Raw genomic sequence first — 20,877 nt, forward strand, 5'->3', positions numbered from 1 at the left:
TCATAACACTGTCTCCTCACAGTCTCTCTCTCCTCCATCCTCGTTCTCTCTTTTCACAGCCCCTCTCCTTTCCACACTTGCCATTTTGATTCCAAGAGTTACGATCTGGGGATGGCAAGGCCGACCCTCACAGCCTCGCTAATGCTAAGCTAGAACTGTCGAAGGAATGGTCTCGTTAGTTCGTCTCTCATTCAGGGCTCTAAAGAACCTTCAAAAGATCGGGCTTGCTCTTGCTCGAAGGAAACGATCTTTGCTCTGGTGGCTCGAACAACCCAGATTTGATGAGCATCGAGCCCGCTAACCACTCGTTGTGGCTACTCGCCAGCCGAAGAAGACATGAAAAAGAAAAAAATAAGAAAGAAAAACAAAAGAGAAAAAAAAAAGATAAAAGACAATAATTAAAAATTAATTTTTGAAAAAATATTAAAAGACGTATACGGTGAAAATTGATTTTTCTTACCAAACAGCAGAAAATATTTTCCGGTTCGTTTTCAAATTTCAGCCAAACACCAAAAAACATCGTCTTTTTCTTGGAAAACAATTTTTCGGCAAACATTTTCCAAAATTACTATATTTTTCGCGAAACAAACGGAGCCTAGATATATCTTATTAACCGTAGAAGGCTTTTCATACATGTTCGAAAGAGTATTCATAAGTATCATAATGATCTTCTTTTTCATGATGTCAAACGCAATATTAAAAGTCTAGGTCTGCCAAATAACACCCTACGCTTGTCTGTCTAACATAACCCAATCAACTTGTTTCATTGACTCTAGCTTCTCCCCAGAATTGGGTGAGTGCAAATTCTTTTGATATAGGTAATCTTCAATCTGCTTTTTGTAGAAAACTAAAATTCTTCCGATCAAATCGTCAATTTTCACTTTTCCTACTTTTATCACCATCAATTCACTTCAAATCATTGTAGCCTAACTATACTACCTATTTTGGAGAAATACAAGTAAATCCAACACAATAATAAACACAACAAAAAAAAAAACAAATAAATCGAAAATAGAATTTATGTGGTTCGATCAATGTGACGTGTTTCATGAGGATTCAACTATAAGTCAAGCAATGCAATAGAAATTATAAACTCATGAGGATTTAACGTGACGTGTTTCGTAGCCCCCAATTATATTCAATAACTTATATTGTCTTTAACTTTCGTAATTACTCTCGAACTAATCTCTCAAATGTCATAAAAGAACACACACACGAACTTTACAGCTCGATTTTTACATATTCAACACTAATTCATGAGGATGTAATGCATGAACTAGAGCTTGGTATTAAGCCCAAAAACAGCCCCCCCTTGGCTGCACAATAACGGTGCCTCTTGAAGCACACTTTCGAGGCACCTCATATCAACAAAACCCAAACAGTGACATCTATAGAAGAGAACATTCAGACCCTCGTCAAGCCGACTCCAACACGTAGATCGATTTCGGCGATTGGTTTCTTCCCTCGGTCGATCAAATATGAATCCCACTCGAACTGCACGGGCAACAAGCTCAGACTCGAGACAAGTTTTAACATGCGAAACTGGACGCTCGACTCAATTAGCCTCTTGAGCTACCTAACTGCAGTCACCGCAATTAATTCAATTCGCTATTCGAGCTTGCTAAAATCTTGTCTCGAAATCACTAATGCCATCGACCCTTTTCGGGGATTATTACAACAGTCTCACACCGGCAATGGAATATTTGATTTGGAAGCCTCCTGTGGAGAGAGCACGAGTAGTTTAGAGGTTCGATCACAATGTGAATCGAACTCGTACAAGAAACATGCGATCAATCCCACTGGGCGAACTTCCTTTTCTAGGGCTTTCCTTACTTCTCTTCCTTGTAAAAGGATAGGCAATTTGCTTAAAAGAAGGAACTCAAATCAAAACTGGTTGGCGGCGGACTCCTCGAGGGAGGGGGACCTCACTCAAAAAGGTCCATTAATTCTTCGGCTTAACTAGTCAAAACCCTAGCTAAATTGTTGGGAGCTTTGAACGTATTGTCCTCGCGCTCTTGTTAGGATCATTAGAAGACAACAACTCATGCTTCAAGAATTGTACGAAGTGAGCTTATGATGGAATTGCTCGATTTCTTGCTCGAAGTTACAAGTGCGAAACAACGTAATCTTTAGGGTCTTCGGAGTTCATATCTTCATCGAGATAGAGCCCGGCAATTTGCTCGAGGCTCGAACGTAAACTACAGTTTTTAAATGAGATAATGACATAAATGGTTCATGAACTTCAACTTAATGTATAATGTGATCCATAAACTTTTAATTTGTTCGTTGCGATCTCCAAATTTTGACTCGACCATATAATGTAGTCCCCGAATATTAAATTTCTTCAATATGATCCATAAACCTATGATACATGTTCAATTTTGTATCCAAATTTATAGACTAAATTGAATAACATAGAACATATAATAAAATTCAAATACCATGTCGAATAATTTGAAAGTTCATGAACTACATTATATGTTAGGCTAAAGTTAGGGTTCGTATTGAATTGTTTGAAAGCTCGTGGACCACGTTATAAATTAGACCAAAGTTTAAGGGCATTTTGGGTCATTTCAACATTTTATTTTCGTAGACTGCTTGCGCCAACCACCCGAATCTCCTCCAAGCCGCCACTTCCCGCACCTCACCGCGCCTCGGAAAACAACAAGAAGGAGAAACAGCAGAGAACAAGCAAAGCCCGACCTTGACACTCTCGCTCTCTCTCTCTCTCTTCGCCGCCGCCGCTTCGCCTCCTACTCCTCTAGCTCTTGGCCTTCTCTCATTGCGCCTTAATCCTTGGAAAAATCAAGTGGGTGTTCTTCTTCGACTTCTCATTTCCCTCCCAGATCTTCGCGAGCTTGGTCGCCATCGAGGTGCTGCGAAAGGCGTCGTCGGAGCTTCGTCTTTCCGAGAACAAAAGGGGTTTTCTTTCAAAGCTGAATCTGAAGAAGCTTTCTCGACATCGCCTGTTTCTAGTTGTCTTGTTTCTTTAAGATAGTTATTGATTGCTAATTCGTCGACCCGTCGAAATTTTTTGTTGAGGAGAGACATGGCGAGCTATTCGTCGAGGGTTGCGTCATTGCAACTCGGGAGCTTCGAAAAAAGACTTGTTCTGAAGAGAGTTTGTTCTTTCAAGTTGATGCCCGGTAATTGTGTCCTCAAACGGTCCGTAAATGAAGTCGCTTTGTCGCTTCATAGTAAGGCTAGTGTCCGTCGATGCCTACTGGTCATTATGAGTGTGTCACAGCCACACGGCGAGTCACAGTCTGTTGGTGCGGTGAACACGGCGCTTTCCGAAGGAAAGGAAGCTAGCGGAGTAGCAGGGAAGAATCTCAAGATTGTGGAAGATGACTATGAGTTGATGACAGATCACAATGGAAATGGCGGGGACGGCTTTGGCGGCAATGGGGGATTCTCAAATGGGAGAGGTGGTCACGGAAGTGGTGGCGGAGATGGTTATGAAGGGAATGACAAGGAAGAGGAGGAGTTCGGGCCTATCATGAAGTTTGAGGAAGTGATGAGGGAAACCAAGGCTCGGGGGGCTACTCTTCCTCCGGATATGTTGGAGGCGGCAAAGAGTGTCGGGCTTCGCAAGGTTCTTCTGGAAAGATTCCTGGATTTGCAGGTAGATATCTCGAGGTTTGGTGAGCTGCTCATTCATTGGTAATGGAAGTATCAGGCATAGATATTTTTCGAGAAAGATTCAATTCCCTTATTTTGCTATTGTTGTTACTGATTTTTGCCCCCTTTCTCATGCTTATTGTAGGGTTCCGTCTGGCCATTGGGCTTTGCAATGAAGTCGTGTTCTATGCTTCGGAATCGAATGTTGGCTGATCCATCATTTCTTTTTAAAATTGGAACAGAGGTTTGTTACTAGCTTTAGGAAAGTTTCGTCCCTGGAACTTGTGTCCCTTCTGTGTTGACGTTTTGACAGGTTTAAAACTACCGCTTAACTGCCGTCCTTGACTAACAAGCTATGCTATTTTCATTGTATTTCTGTACTGGGTTAGTCATGTACCCTGCCGTCTTAATATAGCCATGAAGCTATTATCATAGTTGAGAGATTCATTGCAGAAGTATCAGGGAAATTTCAATAGCCAGCAATTCTTCAGGATGATCGATCTTGTATTATTGTTCCTGTTGTTGCTCATGTTGGTATGGTGCGAAAGCCCCTCTATCCAGTTTATATAGTTTCCCTGGCGATTAATTATTAGTTTATAACTCGGCGCAGATAATTATTGATTCTTGTTGTGCGACAATTGCGGAAGTTCAAAAGAGGGGTAAAGACTTCTGGGCAGAATTCGAGCTGTATGTTGCAGATCTTTTGGTTGGGGTGGTGGTCAACATTGCTTTAGTTGGTATGCTAGCTCCTTATGCTAGGATTGGTCAACCTTCTGTTGCCAAAGGATTCCTTGGGCGCATGCAGCATGCATATGCAGCCCTTCCTAGCAGGTTGAGTTCAGGCTTTCTCTGAATATACTATAAGTCCTTGAGTGGTTTTGAATTTTTCAATGTGGTAGTAGAGTAGGCATAAGTTGCTGGATTGCTATGCATTAGTGATTCTTTCTCTATTGACTAATACTTTGCAGAGAAAATTGACTTATCAATCAGTTATGAGTGTGAATCATTGTCTTTCTCAGTGTATTTGAAGCTGAAAGACCAGGGTGTAGATATTCTGTAAATCAGAGAGTAGCCACATACTTCTATAAGGTGAGCTTCCTTGGCGAAAATTAAATTTTAGTTTTTCATATAAATAAGTAGAGAGCTTTACTAGTTAGTTAATGTTTTCCTTTCCTTACGACAATCACAGGGAATCCTGTATGGTGCGGTTGGGTTTGCATGTGGTATCATAGGACAAGGAATTGCGAATTTGATCATGACAACAAAGCGGTATAAATTTAATTCTGCATGTTTGGCACTGTAATCACTACTATCTGAACAATGCTGGATTGTGGAGGTGATTGGTGTTCTCTTGCATCCACACTGCTCATTATGCATTTCTTGCATCTCTGTTGCCTCATGTACTGTCTGTCATGTATGCTTTTTCCCTTGTCCACAGTGCCCTAACTGTTTTATTCTCATTTTAATCATCCTGAAGTAATACAGAAGTGACTTGAGCATGGAAGCTTCAATATAAGTCAAATAGGGTACATTCAGTGACTTTTTAGTAACTTTGAAGGTAAAAGTCAATGTCTCCGACAGGCCAAACTTTGAGGTTGGGCAATACAAATCACGAAGCATTGGCATTATATTGCTTGAGCCCATGCAAGAGCATGCTACTTTATTCATCTGAATTGAAGCCAAAGGAAAAGCTGACTATTTTTTTTTATAGTAATTGGAAAAGCTGACTTTGTGAAAATTTGTTATGACCTCTGATGACCGTACTTGTAGAGGGTTGTCGAAAGTGAGCTTTCTTTTTTACCTTCTTAATCTGTATAGTTCATATTGCTAATAACATATTGCATGTCCAGAATCTGTTGGATTTTATGGCGCTTGCTTACCCTTTACTTCCCATGTAACTTATGGAGTTCCTTAGAAGAACCAAGAAATTATTAATATAAATGAAAATTTATTGGATCTGAGCTTCTCTTTTCCCTTCATTTCTGACTATTCAATTGATCTGAATGTTTCTTGTCGTATGTATCTTGTCCCAGACTTTCACCCCAATCTTCCGTTTGCATTTTAGGAACATAAAAAAATCTGAAGAGGACATTCCAGTGCCACCTCTTGTGAAGAGTGCAGCTCTTTGGGGTAATTCTTAAGTTACTAAGCAGAATCTTGTGACATTCTGTTGATCTTACCGATTTTCCCATCGCTGCTTCACTGCTATGATTTTTTGTGTTTCTCAGTTCTCTTGGTTACCTAAAGCTTTTGATCTACTTGCTTTCCTTATTCTTTACGTGCTCTCAATATAGTTTCTCTATTTCTCCTACCTTTTCTTCTACTTGAAGCATGGCCTTTTCTGTATTTTACATGCCCCTAGTCAATGACATGGTAGCTGTATCATGATGTTGGAACTTTGCCCAAATCTGCTGCATCAAACTTATTTCAATGATACTAGATAATTGTTTCTTCAGTTGTGACAATGTATTACGAGTTTGGGTGGATATTGCCATGTGAATGGTCTGAACCATCCCCTTGCCCAAACATCTGTGTGGTCGTTGCTCTCAAGAGCATTTAATTTTGATAGACCCCCTTGGAAAGAAATCTTCTTGTCTATCATGGCTGTTTTCATGTTCATTAGTTCCTGTTTCGTTTTCCACTTTATGTCGAAATTCTGATGTGTTGAACTTGTTCCTTGAGTCATGTGATATAAGCCTCAAGCAGTAACGGATGAGCTAATTAGGTGCATGTCAACTTTCCAGACAATCATTCAACCAGTCCCGCTAACACCTTCTCCTTTGGTTTTTTGTATCTCGAAACTCGCAGGTGTTTTTCTCGCTGTCTCTTCCAACACCCGGTATCAGATAATCAATGGACTAGAGAGACTGGTGGAAGCATCGCCTCTTGCGAAGCGCATGCCGCCCGTCGCGATGGCCTTCACGGTGGGGGTACGATTTGCAAACAACATATACGGCGGCATGCAATTCGTGGACTGGGCGAGATTGAGCGGAGTACAATAGTTATCTAAATTTTCTACTTCAGTCGGCTCATCGATTATAAGTCTAGATGCTTTTTGGCCATTTGGTTAGACTTCGTCGGAGGCATTTATCCTCACTGGAATAGGCGTCGAAATCTTTAATGCTTGGTGATTTTTGAGGCCGGGGTCGAATTCCTGCTTGCCATGATGCAGAGATTGAGTATTGTTGCTCTTAGACCTTAAGGAAGGTTTTCTGCAGAAATGAAATTGTAACATGCTGTGAGAATGGCGGATCAAGTGTCAAAAGGCCCAGTGACAAAAAAAATTGTCACAAGGCTAACTTGTTCACAGATCTAAAAAAAGCTTGAATTTCTCTAGTCTGGTTTACTGGGCATAGGGAGCTAGTAATGCTTATTGGTACCGGTTTAAATGGGCCGGGCCTGAAGGGGCTTTTTATCGTCGAGGGCAGACTGGGCTTGGCTTTTCTGGCCCAGCTTGTAGGTGCAGCTCTAAGTTAAAAATGAAAAGTGGCCTGGATAAATAAATCACGATGGTCCAGGCTAGTTTGGGCCTAACCTGATTTTATTAACATTCATATTTTTGCCGAGGTGTCATTCATCATCGAGTTTGAGAAATTCATCAATAAAATTACCAAATAATTAAGATGATACTATTAAAAAAATCTATAAAGTTCTTCCAAAGTAAAGAACAAGAAAGAAGATCGCGTGTGGGGTATTAAATGACATAACTTCTGATTTGGGGGACGATACGGAGGGATGCTGTAAGTAAATCTGAAAGTTCATTGAGAGCCCCGTGGTACCAAAGGCAGGAGGTGTCTAAGGGTGCGTTTGGTTCGGTTTTGAAAATGGGCTTTGAGCAAATGCAAATGTCTTTAGCCTAAGTGACTTTAGGGAAATGCCAATGGTGTTTCGTAAAACATAAATTGAAATGCAACTTTGGGCTAAGTAGTGTTTAGCAAAAAAATATTTACAAAAGAGCTTTTGGGTTGCATATATTCTTTTTTCTATTTTTATTTATTTATTTTTGAAAAAAATAAAACCCTAATCAAAGAAGGGCTCTGGCCGCCGACGAGCCGGATCCGGTGCCAACCGTTGTGTGACCACCAACCACGGCAGACTGGGGTCACACGACCCTCACCGTTGCTCGCCGACCTTCGTTGGCCTCTCGCCAACCCTCACCGATCCTTCGCCGGCCCCACCCGAAGAAGAAGATGAACAACATCCAGAAGAAGAAGATGAGCAACTAGGGTTTCCCTTTTAAAAAAGGGGTAAATTGAATTTTCAACAAGGTTGTGAGGCCAAAATAGATAATCGATTAATATTCTAAAAGCCAAATGCTGATCCCTACTAGCATTGGGCTTTCAACCTTCTTAAGGCTAGCTCCCCAACATTTTCCTAAGGGTTTTTAGAGGACCAAAGTCCCTTGGGAAAGCCGAACCAAATGCACCCTAAGACCTACTTAATAACCTAGAACAATCACTCTTTTTGTTATGCCAAATTATTTTTGGTCAATTTGCTGTTAGAATAGTAATTTCAACTTGGTTTTAGCTTTATGGCTTTTCAAATACCTTTGAGCTAAAGGGATTTGGTGAAATGCAAATACTATTTGGTAAATTGTAATTGAAAAGTTCACTGGATGCAACTTTGGGAAAAATGTTGTTTGGTAAACTTACATTTGAAAAGTTATTTGGTGTGCTAATTTAAGTTTTTAACTTTAATTTGTTTAAAATTAAAATTAAGAGGAAAAGGGGGAGGGGGGGGGAAGGAAGGAAGGGAAGATCGCAAACTTTTATATTGCGAGGAAACTAGCAATAAATCGAATGTCATCACTTCGAGATTGTTTTTGTTTTTCATTTGATTCTAAAGATCTCAGTTGAAAGTACTTGGAAATAATTTAGAGTGAAATTTCTTAGAATGAGTATCACCATATTACTTGTTTCGGAAGATAGTTTGAGGTACTTCGTTTCAAAATGTGGTTACGTTAGAGAACAAAGATTTTGACTGATATGTGTGATAAACACACTAAGCAGATGTAAGCATAATATGAACCGATTATGTTCATATTGTTTGGATTTGATTCACTTCACTCACCGAAGTCAAGAAGGCATGTTAAGAAACATGGTGAGGAGAGTTCACTGCCATACATAAGTAAAAGCTGAAACAAAAGAATGAGTGCACAGCACTCAAACCAAAGATTCAAGTGTAGATTGAGGACAAGACAGAACTCAAACCACTATATGATAGGAGCCACGGTCTAATTTGAGAGCTAATACAACACGACGCTTTGACCCTTTCGTCGAATTCAACCAAATAAACATCGAGAATCTCTCCATTAGTAGTCGTTAAATCATCTATTAACACCATACAAGTTCGGAGAAAGAGAGAGTGAGAGAGAAGTTTGATAAAAAGAGGTAGTCAAGAGGTGAAGCTCAAGCATTCATGACCTAGAGTCTAGCGGAGTATTTAATCACAGGTGGATAAACGTCGCTATTCATACACATGGAAACTTGGATTCATTTCATACTACAAGTGTGCGCATCCTGGAACCGTTGCGAAGAAAGTCTAAGCTTTAAACTTTCATTCCACATATTCCCGATGTTGCTTCCACTGCTACGGCGTCGGGGCTTTCTTGATAGAAAGGGCATGTGTCTATTTCATCTCCTCTTGAAGTGCAACATTCGCCAGCTGATGTCTCTCTAACAGCCTCTTCCCTTCCAATTGCTCGGACACAATCGCTATCACAAGACTAGAGCCACACTTGATAACAACATGAGAACCATTCAAGATGAAAGTAAAGGAAAAATTCGCATAAGACAAGAATCCGAATCAAAATATCAGCAAATAACTTCCTCACAAAAAAATGAGACATGAAACTAGCAAACTAATCAAGATAGACCAACAAGACAAACCAGCAAGCGAGAGGGAACCAAATGAGGAAACTAGCAAACTAACTAGCGAATATGACTTAAGATGATAATTTCCTAAGATAATGAATTTTAATTCTCAAATCAATTAACAGGCTTGTGGGTGAAGTCTACACAATTCAGAAACAACAAACTAACCAGCAAAAAGATCCATGTAGCAACATCAATCTTGTGGGTTAAGTCTCAAATCAATCAACAAGCCATGTGAGCACTCAAATTGTATCGAAGTGCTGGGACGGAGAGTGGTTTAAGAAGGATCGGAAAGATCCACGTAGCAACATCAATCTTGCAGAACCTCAGCAATTAAAAGAAGAAAGCATCGATAATGGAACTAGCTTTAATTGACATGGTATTAACTAGAGATTAAGTTGACAGCTTGTCCTATCCAAAAGCATCACCTCCAACAATGCTCTACCACACATTAAGCAAAGGGTTTAAGCTTAAAAAGCTCTCTTTATGCTAGACCAAGTGCAACAATTACAGAGATACTGCAGAAAATTCTAATTCTCGTGTCATCGTTAATAAGTATGGAAGGGTAATTGATTTACCATAAACATGAAAGAAGCATTTGAAACGTGTCCCTTCAAAGAAACATGAGCAATTATAGGTTTGAGAAAACCACCCAAAAGAGAAAACAGCTTTGAAAACCCAAAGCTTTCACTTCAGGTTTTGTTCTATAAATTCCCGAATTCAAACATCACTAGTAAAACATTGTGGGACGAAGTATCGTGCGATCGCTAGCATGAAAAAGAATACAAGGGTACGCCTGCGTTCCACGACCCAACATTAAAGATTCTAGTAGTCTCTTTCCCGCTTATCCAACCGTTCATCTATTCGATCAAATTCAGCCCGCGAATCGAGCGCTTTCGCCGACCAATCAAGTAATAACGCCTCCGATGACGCCACTGCTATCCATGATGGATGGATGGATGGTGTGAGATTCGAGACTGATCTGACATTCTCAGCCCGCAGCCTTTTTGAGTCAAAAGACGAGCCAGCAGCGGCCTGTGTTCTTCCTTCTCCGTTCAGATATACAACATCACAGAAAAAGCTGCAAAACGCAAAAGCGTATAAAAAGCCCAGAGATGTTTTGACTGGGTCTCCCTCCCCAATCTGGTTCCCCCTCTTGAATCACTATCCAATCTGCTCCCTCCACGTGGCGGAACCCCACTTCGTTTCCCCTCCCTCCTTGCAACGGCTAGTCCCCACCCCCAACCACCTTCTTCCCGCTTCTTTTCTCTGCTCTCTCTCTCCCCTCCGCATCTATAAATTCACTCGCATCTTCATCTTCACCATAATCAATTCCCGCGGTGACATCGTCCACCTCCATTCGATAAATTTTGATTTTTTTTTTCTCCTCTTTTTTGCGTCAAGAATCAATCAGAACAACCATCCCACCATGACCAAGATCGGCACCCTCCGTCGGTTCATCCTCCCTTGTTTCGCCGCCCCTCCCTTGGCTGCCCCGCCAACCGCCGCCCCCACTGCCGCCAAGAAACGCATAAGCACCTCGCTTCGAGACGACATTTATGACGACCCCAAAGTTCAAGAACCCCATCTGGACCTTGATCGGCTTCGGAAGGGAAGTGAGGATGTCGAAGATGATGGATCCGTGGGAAACGCCACCGGCTCAACATCCCCAGTGTCTGTGGCGCCGCCACGCCCCTCCAAGACCATGGTGATCGGGACAATCTTCGGCCCACGCCGCGGGCACGTGTGGTTCTGCGTGCAGCACGACCGCCTCTCCACGAAGCCCTCCCTCCTCCTCGAGCTCTCGATCCCAACCCAGCAGCTTGTCAAGGAGATGCAGTCGAGCGAGCTCGTTCGGATTGCCCTCGAGTGCTCGGCCAAGTCGGACCCTGCGCTCGGTTCTTGCCCTCTGCGGTCCGTGCCCATGTGGACCCTCTCCTGCAACGGGCGGAAGCTCGGCTTCGCCACGAAGAGGAAGGCGAGCGAACAGAACCGGTTGATGCTCAAGACAATGCAGTCGATGACAGTCGGCGCTGGAGTCATACCATCTGGGATGGGCTCGGCAAGCTCCGAGGAGATCACGTACATGCGGGCGAATTATGAGCACGTCGTCGGCAGTGCCAACTCAGAGTCCTTCCATCTGATTAACCCAGACGACTGCCCGGGTCAAGAACTCAGCCTCTTCTTGCTCAGGACTCGATAATTATACGAATATTCGGAGTATTCCGTAAGGCGAGGATCAAGTCAATATCTTTTAAAATCCCGATTTTTTTATGGAGCGCGAAGTCGAGAATCTTCGTGCGAGTTGGCTTAGCCTAGTTCACTGATTTAGATAGAGAAGTTCAACCCAGATTTGATTTGCTTTTAGAATTGATACTCAAGAAGTTTTGGGTATTCAAGAAGGCGGGTCACTGTGAGGGATACGTAACTTTATGTGGATGTTTGTTGACTGGCATACATGGTGGCCTAGAAGAAGAAAGCTTATTCAAGTGCAAAGAGAAAGTTAATTTTTCTTTTTTTTTTTAGTCTTGTGGTGATTTCTGTAGTTTTTTTCTAGATTGATGCTGAGATTCTTCTCTGGAATCTTGTAAATTTTGTTGACAGTGAAATGAAATACCAGAAATCTTCCTCATTTTAACCCCAAAAGACTCTAAATTAGTTATAACCTTTTATCCGGATCGGTTTGCTCGTCGTAGCCGGGAAGAATTGCATTCATTTGCGTTCTTGATGAGCAGATTTAGCATATCGTTAGCAAAAATACGAGAACTGCGGTCATTTCAATTTTGTTCTGTTGCCCCTTCCAGAAGATAAAGAATGGTGGCTGAAACAAACTGGTAGATTCTAATTTTGGTACACGGTATGATCTCTAATCACGTATTCTTGCTAATCAGGTTTTATCGGCGAAATTTAAATCTGGGTTTGCTTGTGGAAAGCCAAAGATATCAACTTGAACTACTGGTCATCCCCACTTTAAGCATCACTTCAGTGGCTCTCGTAGCAGCAGCATCACTAGCCCTCAAAATTAAGGCTAAGTGGAATCGAATCCCGAGTACTTTCCAGCATTTTGGTATTTTAAATCCCGAAATCGAGCTCAGCGATTCCATCCTGCTTAGAGGTAGTTCCTCCCTAACATTGGGTAGGGAAGTTGATTCTTTCTGCAGATTCGTTGCACTGAAAAAAGGAAAAACAAACATTGAAAGAGCCAAACAAACAGAAATGAAAAGAAGGGCTGAAACTGCCTTGTGAAACATGGACCACTTGCAGACACAGGACCAGCAGAAGATGAAGCAGACAAGCAAGAAGTTGCCAGCCACATTGTATATCTTCATGCCTGCATTTGTTGTCCATAAACATTCCGAACTCTGTCTTTTACTTGGACCATCTGCGGGCCCACTGTAATTCAAGTTGCGTTTGTGTTCCATAGTCCTAGAAATTCACCCCGATTAATGACAAAAAAGTCTCGTTCTTGCGTGAGAAACCGGCTCGAAGCAAAGATATTTTTCAGTACAACTGTCTATACGAACAAATCGATATTCCCTTTCATGGAATTGAGCCGGACGATTCTGAAACGTGCAGTGAATTCGGCCACCAGTCGTTTCTTTAACTTGCTTCATAGCATCTTGCTGTATAAATGTTGACAATACCAATTTACCCTCCTTGAAGGTTTTTCCAATTGATGCGAGGTTTCAGCGAGATGCTGGAAGGAAGAGCTGTAGTGCGTGAGACGGACATGGCAGAAGCGATGCGAAGCCATGTGATGGAATTAGCTTACCAAGCTCTCGACCTACACGAGTCCTCCGATTTACAGGCCATTGCTCATCATATCAAGCAGGTCATAAACTCACCTATGTCCCTTAGCATTAATGAGACTAGCTTTGTTCTTTCTTTGCACGGTTTGAGGGGTAACCATTATTACTGGTTCAACCACTTGCTAAATACTCTCTGCTTCTGCTTTTCGCAAACAAATCACAGGTGAAAAAATTCACTTATTCAGAATTCCAGTCCTTCTAACCTGTACCAGTTTTGCTGCAGCACCTGTTTAGCCCGAGAAAGAAGAACTACCTAAGCTAACTGGGAAATTTTCGTTAGTTCTATTCGCGATCTTACTTGACAAACACTGTCTTGCTTACTTATCACATGAATGGCGACAGAAATTTGACGAAGCTTACGGTCCATCATGGCACTGCGTGGTCGGGAAGGATTTCGGGTCTTGCATCACTCACTTATGTGGGTGCTTTGTGTTCTTCCACATCGACGCGATGGAGTTTCTCATCTTCAAGGACGGCAAGGACTTCCCTGAAAGCAAGGAAGAGGCAGTCGGAGTCCTGCAAAGGAGCAGAAGCAGTTCTTGAACTTTCTATATTGCTCAGGTTGATACTCTTTTCTTTGCCCCACTAATGGCGCCACCAAACATGATCTTGAACTTTAATATTTGCCAAATCTGTCTGGCATCTTCCAAGCAAGACGAGTGGGTGTTATATTATTCTTGGGCATATTCAAGCTTGCAGAAGAAAAAGTTATGCTTTCCATTAGAAAGCTCAGTGTTATCCACAAATTGAATCTCTCTAAGTTGGTTGGTGGTGCTGAATTATCTGTCATTGTTGCTTTCCTATTCAGCAAATTTCTTATCGCATTCTTGTCGATCAAGTCATGACGTTTTATCTGAAAAAGAATTCCAAGATATCTTGATGACCATTTGACGATACTTGATTGAAGTAAAGCTAAGGAATGACTGTCGAACCAACCATTATCCCTTCATAGGAGACACAGCAAACAAGAACAGCTCGCACGTTCAAGCAGCTCCACCTTCATCGCTGAAAATCGAAAAAAAGGTGATTAGTAATACCAGCACATGAGAGCTTCTCTGTTGAGTTAAAGATTCTCATGAGCGACGTGCAAATCCATGCCGATAATTTTAGCACAACAAAGCTAGAAAGAATAAGGGTAGCCAGTTTCTGTACTATGATTATAACTGTCTTGCACGAGATAGATTTCTTACACCGAGGGACTTACCAGAAAGTGCAGCCAGTTTTGTCCGAGCACGAAGACGGGAATTCATGCGGATATTGTCAATACAACAAAATGAGAAGAACAAGGGAAGACGGTTTATGTACTATGATTATGACTGTCTTGCTTGACATAGATTTCTTACGCAGAGGGAGTCACCATAAAGTGCAGCCGCTTTTGCCCGAGCACAAAGCCGCCAAGACTTGCCCCTATCCTCGCAGAAGAGAAGAACAGAAGAACCTCTCCGGCTCTTCATTATCGATAAGGAATACCTAATCTGCACACCCGAGGATTAGATACAAGTTGGGAGATGATCCAAACCTCAGGATGCAGATTACCTGTTCCTCATCCGATAGAAATCATGTAAGCTCATAGATCTTTGACACAATATCGCATTGTTAGCAGATGCACAAAGGACTAAGGAACCGCTTCCACAGGGAAGGACTTGAGGATGGTGAGCCTGGAGCTTGTGAATTTATACTGGATCTAAAGCTAACATGATATGAAATTTATATATAAATTAACTAAGACATATGAATGAGAGGTTAGAAGGCTTGTGAATCTTAACACAAAAGCCATGATAAGGTGCTCTTAGCCTCCGAATGATGCATGGGTTGATTCTGGTTCTTCTCCAGCCAATGATAAGAACTTCCTTTCCTCAGATAATGAAATTTCCGTCTTGACTGCTTTTGACAGATAGATCGACTTGACTAATAAAGAAAACACTAGAGATTCTCTTCCTAAAATGATTATAACCGATCTTTCGGAGAACACAAGCGAGAAAATTAGAATCTTGAGCTAGTGTTGTCGATACAATTAGTGTGCTTGAAGCTAGGTCAGTATAATTCACTAGGAAGAATCTGAAAAAGCTTTTATAGATACTTGTGGCCGATCTCTCACTTTCAGAAATGACAGCGTAAAATAGAGAGAGGGGTCTCATCACTTCCTCAAATACAGTCTGGTTTTTGTTGTCTCCATCTGCTTTTAAACAACAGTAACCATATTCTTATTCCTAACCAGTTCTATAGCCACCACAAAGCTTGTGTTCTCGGAGGATATATGCCCTGAGCTCGTGTCAATTCGCTCATTCAATGACCCGTTTTAGGGCGTCTCTACTACATTTCGATATGTGTCGACAGAGATATCATCTGATGCAGGTCTTTCCCAGGGGCGTGCTCATGCCGGTTCACGCGGTACTAAATCCTATATGACATTTGATATCTCCAAACCAATGCCAAAGATAGCGAGGCGCTGCTCAAGATACATCTCTGCTTCACAGGACCAGTACAATGCACCAAACCCAGCTTCCTAAAATTCAGTAATTTCATGGGTATGTTCGATTATGCCGTGCTCGTGATGCTCCCACGTGAAAAATGTTCTGAAACCTTACATGAGCTGAACTTAGCTCGCTTCTCGCCATGCATCGAGTACACTCTCATGTTACTGGTTAGCTAGACAGGTTATGTCATGAGGAGGCCAAACAATATCGCCATTCGCATCATTGAAAACGCCGTTTGAGAAAGAATAATCGATCGAAGCATAGAAAAAGACGGCGACATGACACGAGATGGCATCAGCAGCTTTGCAAGTTGCAGAAGCAGACAAAATTGTGAAAGCTCTGATGCAGATGGTGGCATTAGATTCTACTCAGAATAGGAATAAGAGGAGCAAAAATAAACGTAAAGCCAATCACGTATGGGTCCCTTGACAGCTAACGCAATTCTACATCGTACCAATTGGAGAATCCATGCCACGGCCTATTATGCATGTCTAAGAAAAAACGATAATTCCTTATTTCCTTGGCTCATTTTACCAGGTCAAACTAATTTGTGATTTAAACAAATCACACGTCTCGCATTAGATCCCGAGAAGAAAATCTCAATCTGCAAAAAACCATCTTCTGCGGTTTGATCAGCTTGTGAACCCTGATCTAAGATCCCCACGTGTCCCGCATTAGATCCCACGAAGAAAATCTCAATATGATCAGTCCCATCCCCTACAGTATTTATAAAATGCGAACCCAAATCTAAGATTCTACGTTTATTTTATTTGCAATGTACCAAGACATCACAGATATTAGAGGGCGCAAGTGCTTTTGATTGGAGCGTTTCCAGTCTATATTTCTCTCTTTTGATCATTACATCCACAATAAAAGAGTTGGCAAAGATGCACGCGCTGAAGTGACATGCACCCCACCAAAAGCAGAGGCAATTCGAAGGAAACTTGGGAAACTATCAGGGTGTGCCAATGACAATCGTGGCCAACTTCCCTAAATTTAGGTACTTTAGCCAAAATCCTAGGCAACATATGTACGGCCATACATGGTACAAAATCGTCATACAAACTCCAACACTCCAAAGCACTACATGGAGAGCACTAGTTTAGTTTGCCAAGGATGGGGGGATCGTCATGATCATGCATCCAGGACCGTTTTGTTGGGTCCGAACCCCCAATGCTAGACTCGAGCGAGAGCCAGTCCAAACCACATGAACAACCATACCGGATCACATTAACAAAGCCGGGATTTCGAAGCAGGAAATGATTTTCCAGGTTGTCAATCTTTTGACTTCATCCCCTAGGTGCCTCAGCACGCCTCGTCCGTGATGAGGCATCCACCCCAAGAAAGCGCAAGGTCTCCAACTTATGATCTATTACAGGGCCACATCCCCCACAAATTGTGAGAGATGGGTATTCAGCTAAGACACAATTCACATACTAGACGCAGAATAATAGTTCAATCGATTCACATATCCACATCAGATCATAGCAAACAAGGCCAAGTCAGATCAATGACGAAACATAGGTAGAGTAAACTAGCCTCATAATAAGGCACCATATGATATTAGGATTTCACAGGAACTGTCTCATCAATAAATGCATAACCTGCCAAGCAGGTTACAAGAGCAGAGACCAAATCTGTAGCTTCATGGTACTTTGAATCTCCTCTAAAGATAAAACCTAATTGAACTCAACTCAGTACAGCTTCCAAAAGGCGGAGTAATTATGCACAGAAAAATTAGACCTCAAAATCATGATGGTAACAGCAAAATTTACCGCCATGGAACTTCATCAACAATATTGTAGATTCTTTTCATCCTATCTGTCCACTTGCTAAGTATAATCAACTGAATTTTCTTACTCTTTTTCTCACGACAATCTTGATGGATTCATTGTCAGCACAAGAAAGTGGCACGCGGCTAATCCTGAGTAGAAACTTCAGATAGATGCTTCTTCAGTGTCTCGTAGGTCATGAAGACAATGCCCACAGTAGGGACAACCTTGTAGTACTCAGGAAGTATCCCTCTATAAAAGCCACAGAAGCCTTCTGTCCTGATTATGTGCCTGAACGTCCCCAACAAACCGCAATTGTAAATACGGGCTCGACCCCCAGCCCCTTCCAATTGCATCCTTCTTCTCACAAGATCCAGTGGAAATGTAGCTACAAGGGCAAAGGAAGAGGATTTTACGCAGACATTCAGATTAAGAAATATAGTCGAGATAACCCTGTCTAGGCTTTCAATAACTCAAATAGTGAAAAAGAATTCAGCAACTAGCAAAAAGCTTGCAAAACGGGAAGATCTTATCTAGGAACCAAGATTTAAATGGAACTTCCAAATTACTAACCAGTTGATGATGCAATCCCTGAGAGACTGCCACAAGCCAGACTGGCCATCATGGTTGCGTCGTTCGGCCTAATGTTAAGACAAAGAAAGATAGACATTCACAAACCAAATGAAGCATCAGACAGAAACAAAATAAAAGGCAAAAACATTCACCTTAGAGATTGCCAAAAAGATGTCAAGCTCTCATACACAGAAAAGCTTATTGCTATACTGGGTCCAACACCCTGCAAAACAGAAGACAAGGAGAAAACAGGTAAGTGGTAAGCGACTTCGTGAAGTTGAAGATACAGACACTTGAACCAAAACTGTACCAACAACGTGGCTCCAAGTCCTTTATATAACCCCAAGAAGCCTTCCTCTCGACAAATGGTATGAAATGTGTGCCAAATACCTCTGTAGTACGCTGTATTTCTCTGCAAAATCCACAAAGTGCAAAGACGAATTAAATGAAAAAAAAAAGCCAAATGTCACAAACCAAATCTAAAAGCCTATTCTATAGTCTAATATGATCCACTGAAGCGTGTTGTTTTCACTTCCCCCAAACTAAATAAATAAGTAGATGAGTAAACAGAAAAAGAAGGAAAGAAAAATGCTACCCTAACACCGGGGGGCAGGCGTGTGAGATGTACTTCAAAACAGTGTAATTTCTTCGCATGTACAAACTTACCTGTGCAGCGAGGCGTGTCCTAACAAGATCCAGAGGATATGTCGCGCTTGCAGCTGTTATTCCAGCCATTCCACCACCTACAAAGTGTACACAAAGACCTGCACTGGCACTTCCTTTGCTATCTTCCCCAAGAATTGACTGTAACATCTGCAGAACTGAAAAACACAATTAGGGACTCCCCCCCATATCACTGTGTTCTGAGAACATCTTGGAATTGGCCAGAGTATTTTGTTACTGACACTTTTGTACCGTTCATAAGCGTAAAAGTTGACCGAAGAGTAAGGAAGGCGATGAGCAATCGTAACCATATTTCCCTTCCAAAAGGCTCTAAACCCTTCTTCATTGACAATGCGTGATGCCTCATGCCATATGCTAGCCTTGCTCAGAGCTGCAACATCTGTGTGCATACCTTGCACCTTGGCAGATCAAATAACATACAAGATTCAATATAAAGTATAGAAACGTTACCATATGATCGAAATATTAATTGACATGACTTGTGATATATCCACCCTCTCATACACAAGGGCAAAAGATAAACCCCCTTCCCCCACAAAAACGCGCGCGCGCGCGCTCTTAAAAACCTACTTCCCTCTCTGCATCAATATCAGGGGTTCAGAAACCATCTAATCCATGGTCAAATTAGCAAAATAGCAGAAGACAATCGTCTCCACTGCTCCAACCTATGCTGACTATTAGCGGATAGTTCTAACAATCACGAAACTATTGATATAATGTCAATAGCAGAGAGGAAGTTTCCAAATTGAAAATAAGCAGAGCCAGAAGCCCAGACAGATTTTAGGTTCTAACTGTCATAGTGCCTCCATGCCACAAGGTCAATCTCTCCATAATAGGTTTTGCGGAAATCCAGCTAAAGAATAGGCTGGACCAAGAAGAAATTTCGAGTATCTCCAACTTCTATATGCTGACATCTATCTTGTTTATTGTCCCTATAATAAGCTCCACATAATACGCACCTGTCCTAGTTGCGCATTTCATCGTCAACGATTCTTCATCTCATGTCCCCTATTGCTTTCTTAAGTTCATCCATTCACGTGATATGGCACAAGCTTAATATACGAGTCTGTAAGCGATAACTTAAGACCAAACTTAACCCAATTCCAAACATTAACTTCAATTAATGTCGTTAGAACCAAAGTCAAATCATTGACCACGGTCCAAAGGAGACTCAAACAGCAAACCCCTCGATCAAGTACACGAACCCCACAGAGATGCAACTAACAACATCTCAATAATGTGCTTCGTCAGCAATACACGAATTTGCGAAAGTTCGAGGTAGTGATAGGTACGTAAATGAAGGGAAAAAGAAACACAGAGTCGCATAAGAAACCCACGTCCTAAAGCTCATCACAAGGCAAGTCCCCGGATCAAACATTTCATACAAGCCATCAGACATGCAACTGAAAATTCCAGCAACTCCCACTTCAAAAGGGTAAAAAAGGTATTAAAATAGATGGTCGAACCTGAAGCAAAATAGTGAGGCGAGCAAGAGGGGCAGTACAAGTCTTGCTAAAAGCGCCGGCGACGCCGCCGGCCAAGAGCTGCTGCACGGTCCCAATCTGGGTCTGCTGCTGCTGCAGGAAGCTCCTGGGCCCACCGTCACGAACGCCGCCGTTCATGGCGCGACCAGCGTTCGCTCCGTATGAGGGTCGATGTGGGTGCGAGATGGAGAGCGTTCTCACGAACCATAGAATCGGGAAAACCAGGAAGGGGTCATGGGATTGTTGGGGTGTTGGAAAGGTTCTTCCTTTTGGCGGCTTTTCGCGGCCGATGGGCAGGGCGACGCAACCCTAATTGCAAGTGGGAGGCGAACTCGATGTTGGAAGAAGGGTTTTAATTTTAATTTGATTTCATTTTTTTTATTGTTGTTGTTGTTTTTTATTTATGTTTCATAAGTGTTTTTCGAGCAAAAATTCGTATGATTGTATAATTTTATTTTTCTACTTTTTTGCTTCAAAAGTAATTTTGACTTTTGAAGTAGCACATTTTTTTTTAGACCCATTCAAAAAAAAATAAAAAATTACTTTTCTATGGAAGAACAAAATTAATTTCGGATTAGAAATTA

At 41.8% G+C, this 20,877-nt stretch overlaps 4 protein-coding genes and 1 long non-coding RNA gene across 7 annotated transcripts; 3 read left to right on the top strand and 2 right to left on the bottom strand.

Moving 5' to 3' along the window:
• Positions 1-2,684: 2,684 nt before the first annotated feature.
• On the top strand, positions 2,685-6,875 carry LOC115742032 (protein RETICULATA, chloroplastic). Of its 2 annotated transcripts, XM_048271184.1 has the most exons (8): positions 2,685-3,625; positions 3,767-3,865; positions 4,232-4,452; positions 4,641-4,710; positions 4,811-4,890; positions 5,687-5,751; positions 6,430-6,659; positions 6,761-6,875. In XM_048271184.1, the coding sequence occupies exons 1-7, from the start codon at positions 3,050-3,052 to the stop codon at positions 6,621-6,623; spliced, it is 1,305 nt and encodes a 434-aa protein (XP_048127141.1). In that variant the 5' UTR covers positions 2,685-3,049; the 3' UTR covers positions 6,624-6,659; positions 6,761-6,875. The 2 variants fall into 2 exon arrangements, with proteins under 2 accessions (XP_048127141.1, XP_030531968.1); XM_030676108.2 differs by having other exon boundaries at positions 2,686-3,625; positions 6,430-6,875.
• A 3,629-nt stretch (positions 6,876-10,504) lies between these two features.
• Positions 10,505-12,701, top strand: LOC115742047 (protein MIZU-KUSSEI 1). Its single transcript, XM_030676131.2, has one exon. The coding sequence runs from the start codon at positions 10,924-10,926 to the stop codon at positions 11,695-11,697; it is 774 nt and encodes a 257-aa protein (XP_030531991.1). The 5' UTR covers positions 10,505-10,923; the 3' UTR covers positions 11,698-12,701.
• A 459-nt stretch (positions 12,702-13,160) lies between these two features.
• Positions 13,161-14,395, top strand: LOC115742048 (dynein light chain-like). 2 transcript variants are annotated; one of them, XM_048271205.1, is made up of 3 exons: positions 13,161-13,466; positions 13,646-13,864; positions 14,256-14,395. In XM_048271205.1, exons 1-3 carry the CDS (start codon positions 13,171-13,173, stop codon positions 14,332-14,334), a joined length of 594 nt encoding a protein of 197 aa, XP_048127162.1. In that variant the 5' UTR covers positions 13,161-13,170; the 3' UTR covers positions 14,335-14,395. The 2 variants fall into 2 exon arrangements, with proteins under 2 accessions (XP_048127162.1, XP_030531993.1); XM_030676133.2 differs by having other exon boundaries at positions 13,161-13,326.
• Positions 13,393-14,375, bottom strand: LOC125312614. The gene is made up of 2 exons (XR_007196669.1): positions 14,240-14,375; positions 13,393-13,819 (listed from the first exon to the last, which is right to left on the bottom strand). It is a non-coding gene; the product is annotated as an uncharacterized LOC125312614 (long non-coding RNA).
• Positions 14,396-17,305: 2,910 nt separating the features above from the next.
• On the bottom strand, positions 17,306-20,591 carry LOC115741991 (mitochondrial substrate carrier family protein B-like). Its single transcript, XM_030676057.2, has 7 exons — positions 20,276-20,591; positions 19,031-19,207; positions 18,792-18,938; positions 18,436-18,537; positions 18,278-18,348; positions 18,126-18,193; positions 17,306-17,940 (listed from the first exon to the last, which is right to left on the bottom strand). Exons 1-7 carry the CDS (start codon positions 20,429-20,431, stop codon positions 17,699-17,701), a joined length of 963 nt encoding a protein of 320 aa, XP_030531917.1. The 5' UTR covers positions 20,432-20,591; the 3' UTR covers positions 17,306-17,698.
• Positions 20,592-20,877: the final 286 nt, after the last annotated feature.

The sequence above is a fragment of the Rhodamnia argentea genome, chromosome 10 (assembly GCF_020921035.1).
Source record: "Rhodamnia argentea isolate NSW1041297 chromosome 10, ASM2092103v1, whole genome shotgun sequence".
NCBI classification, from domain to species: Eukaryota; Viridiplantae; Streptophyta; class Magnoliopsida; order Myrtales; family Myrtaceae; genus Rhodamnia; species Rhodamnia argentea.

Coding starts and splice junctions, on each gene's coding strand:
- LOC115742047 (XM_030676131.2), top strand. CDS start 10,924: ATGACCAAGATCGGCACCCTCCGTCGGTTCATCCTCCCTTGTTTCGCC.
- LOC115742048 (XM_048271205.1), top strand. CDS start 13,171: ATGCGAGGTTTCAGCGAGATGCTGGAAGGAAGAGCTGTAGTGCGTGAG. Junction 13,467..13,645: donor TTTTCGCAAACAAATCACAG/GTGAAAAAATTC, acceptor GAATGGCGACAG/AAATTTGACGAAGCTTACGG. Junction 13,865..14,255: donor GAACTTTCTATATTGCTCAG/GTTGATACTCTT, acceptor ATCCCTTCATAG/GAGACACAGCAAACAAGAAC.
- LOC115741991 (XM_030676057.2), bottom strand. CDS start 20,431: ATGAACGGCGGCGTTCGTGACGGTGGGCCCAGGAGCTTCCTGCAGCAG. Junction 19,208..20,275: donor GCCTCACTATTTTGCTTCAG/GTTCGACCATCT, acceptor TGATCTGCCAAG/GTGCAAGGTATGCACACAGA. Junction 17,941..18,125: donor AGGGATTGCATCATCAACTG/GTTAGTAATTTG, acceptor TTGCCCTTGTAG/CTACATTTCCACTGGATCTT.
- LOC115742032 (XM_048271184.1), top strand. CDS start 3,050: ATGGCGAGCTATTCGTCGAGGGTTGCGTCATTGCAACTCGGGAGCTTC. Junction 3,866..4,231: donor TTTTTAAAATTGGAACAGAG/GTTTGTTACTAG, acceptor AACTCGGCGCAG/ATAATTATTGATTCTTGTTG. Junction 4,453..4,640: donor TATGCAGCCCTTCCTAGCAG/GTTGAGTTCAGG, acceptor TGTCTTTCTCAG/TGTATTTGAAGCTGAAAGAC.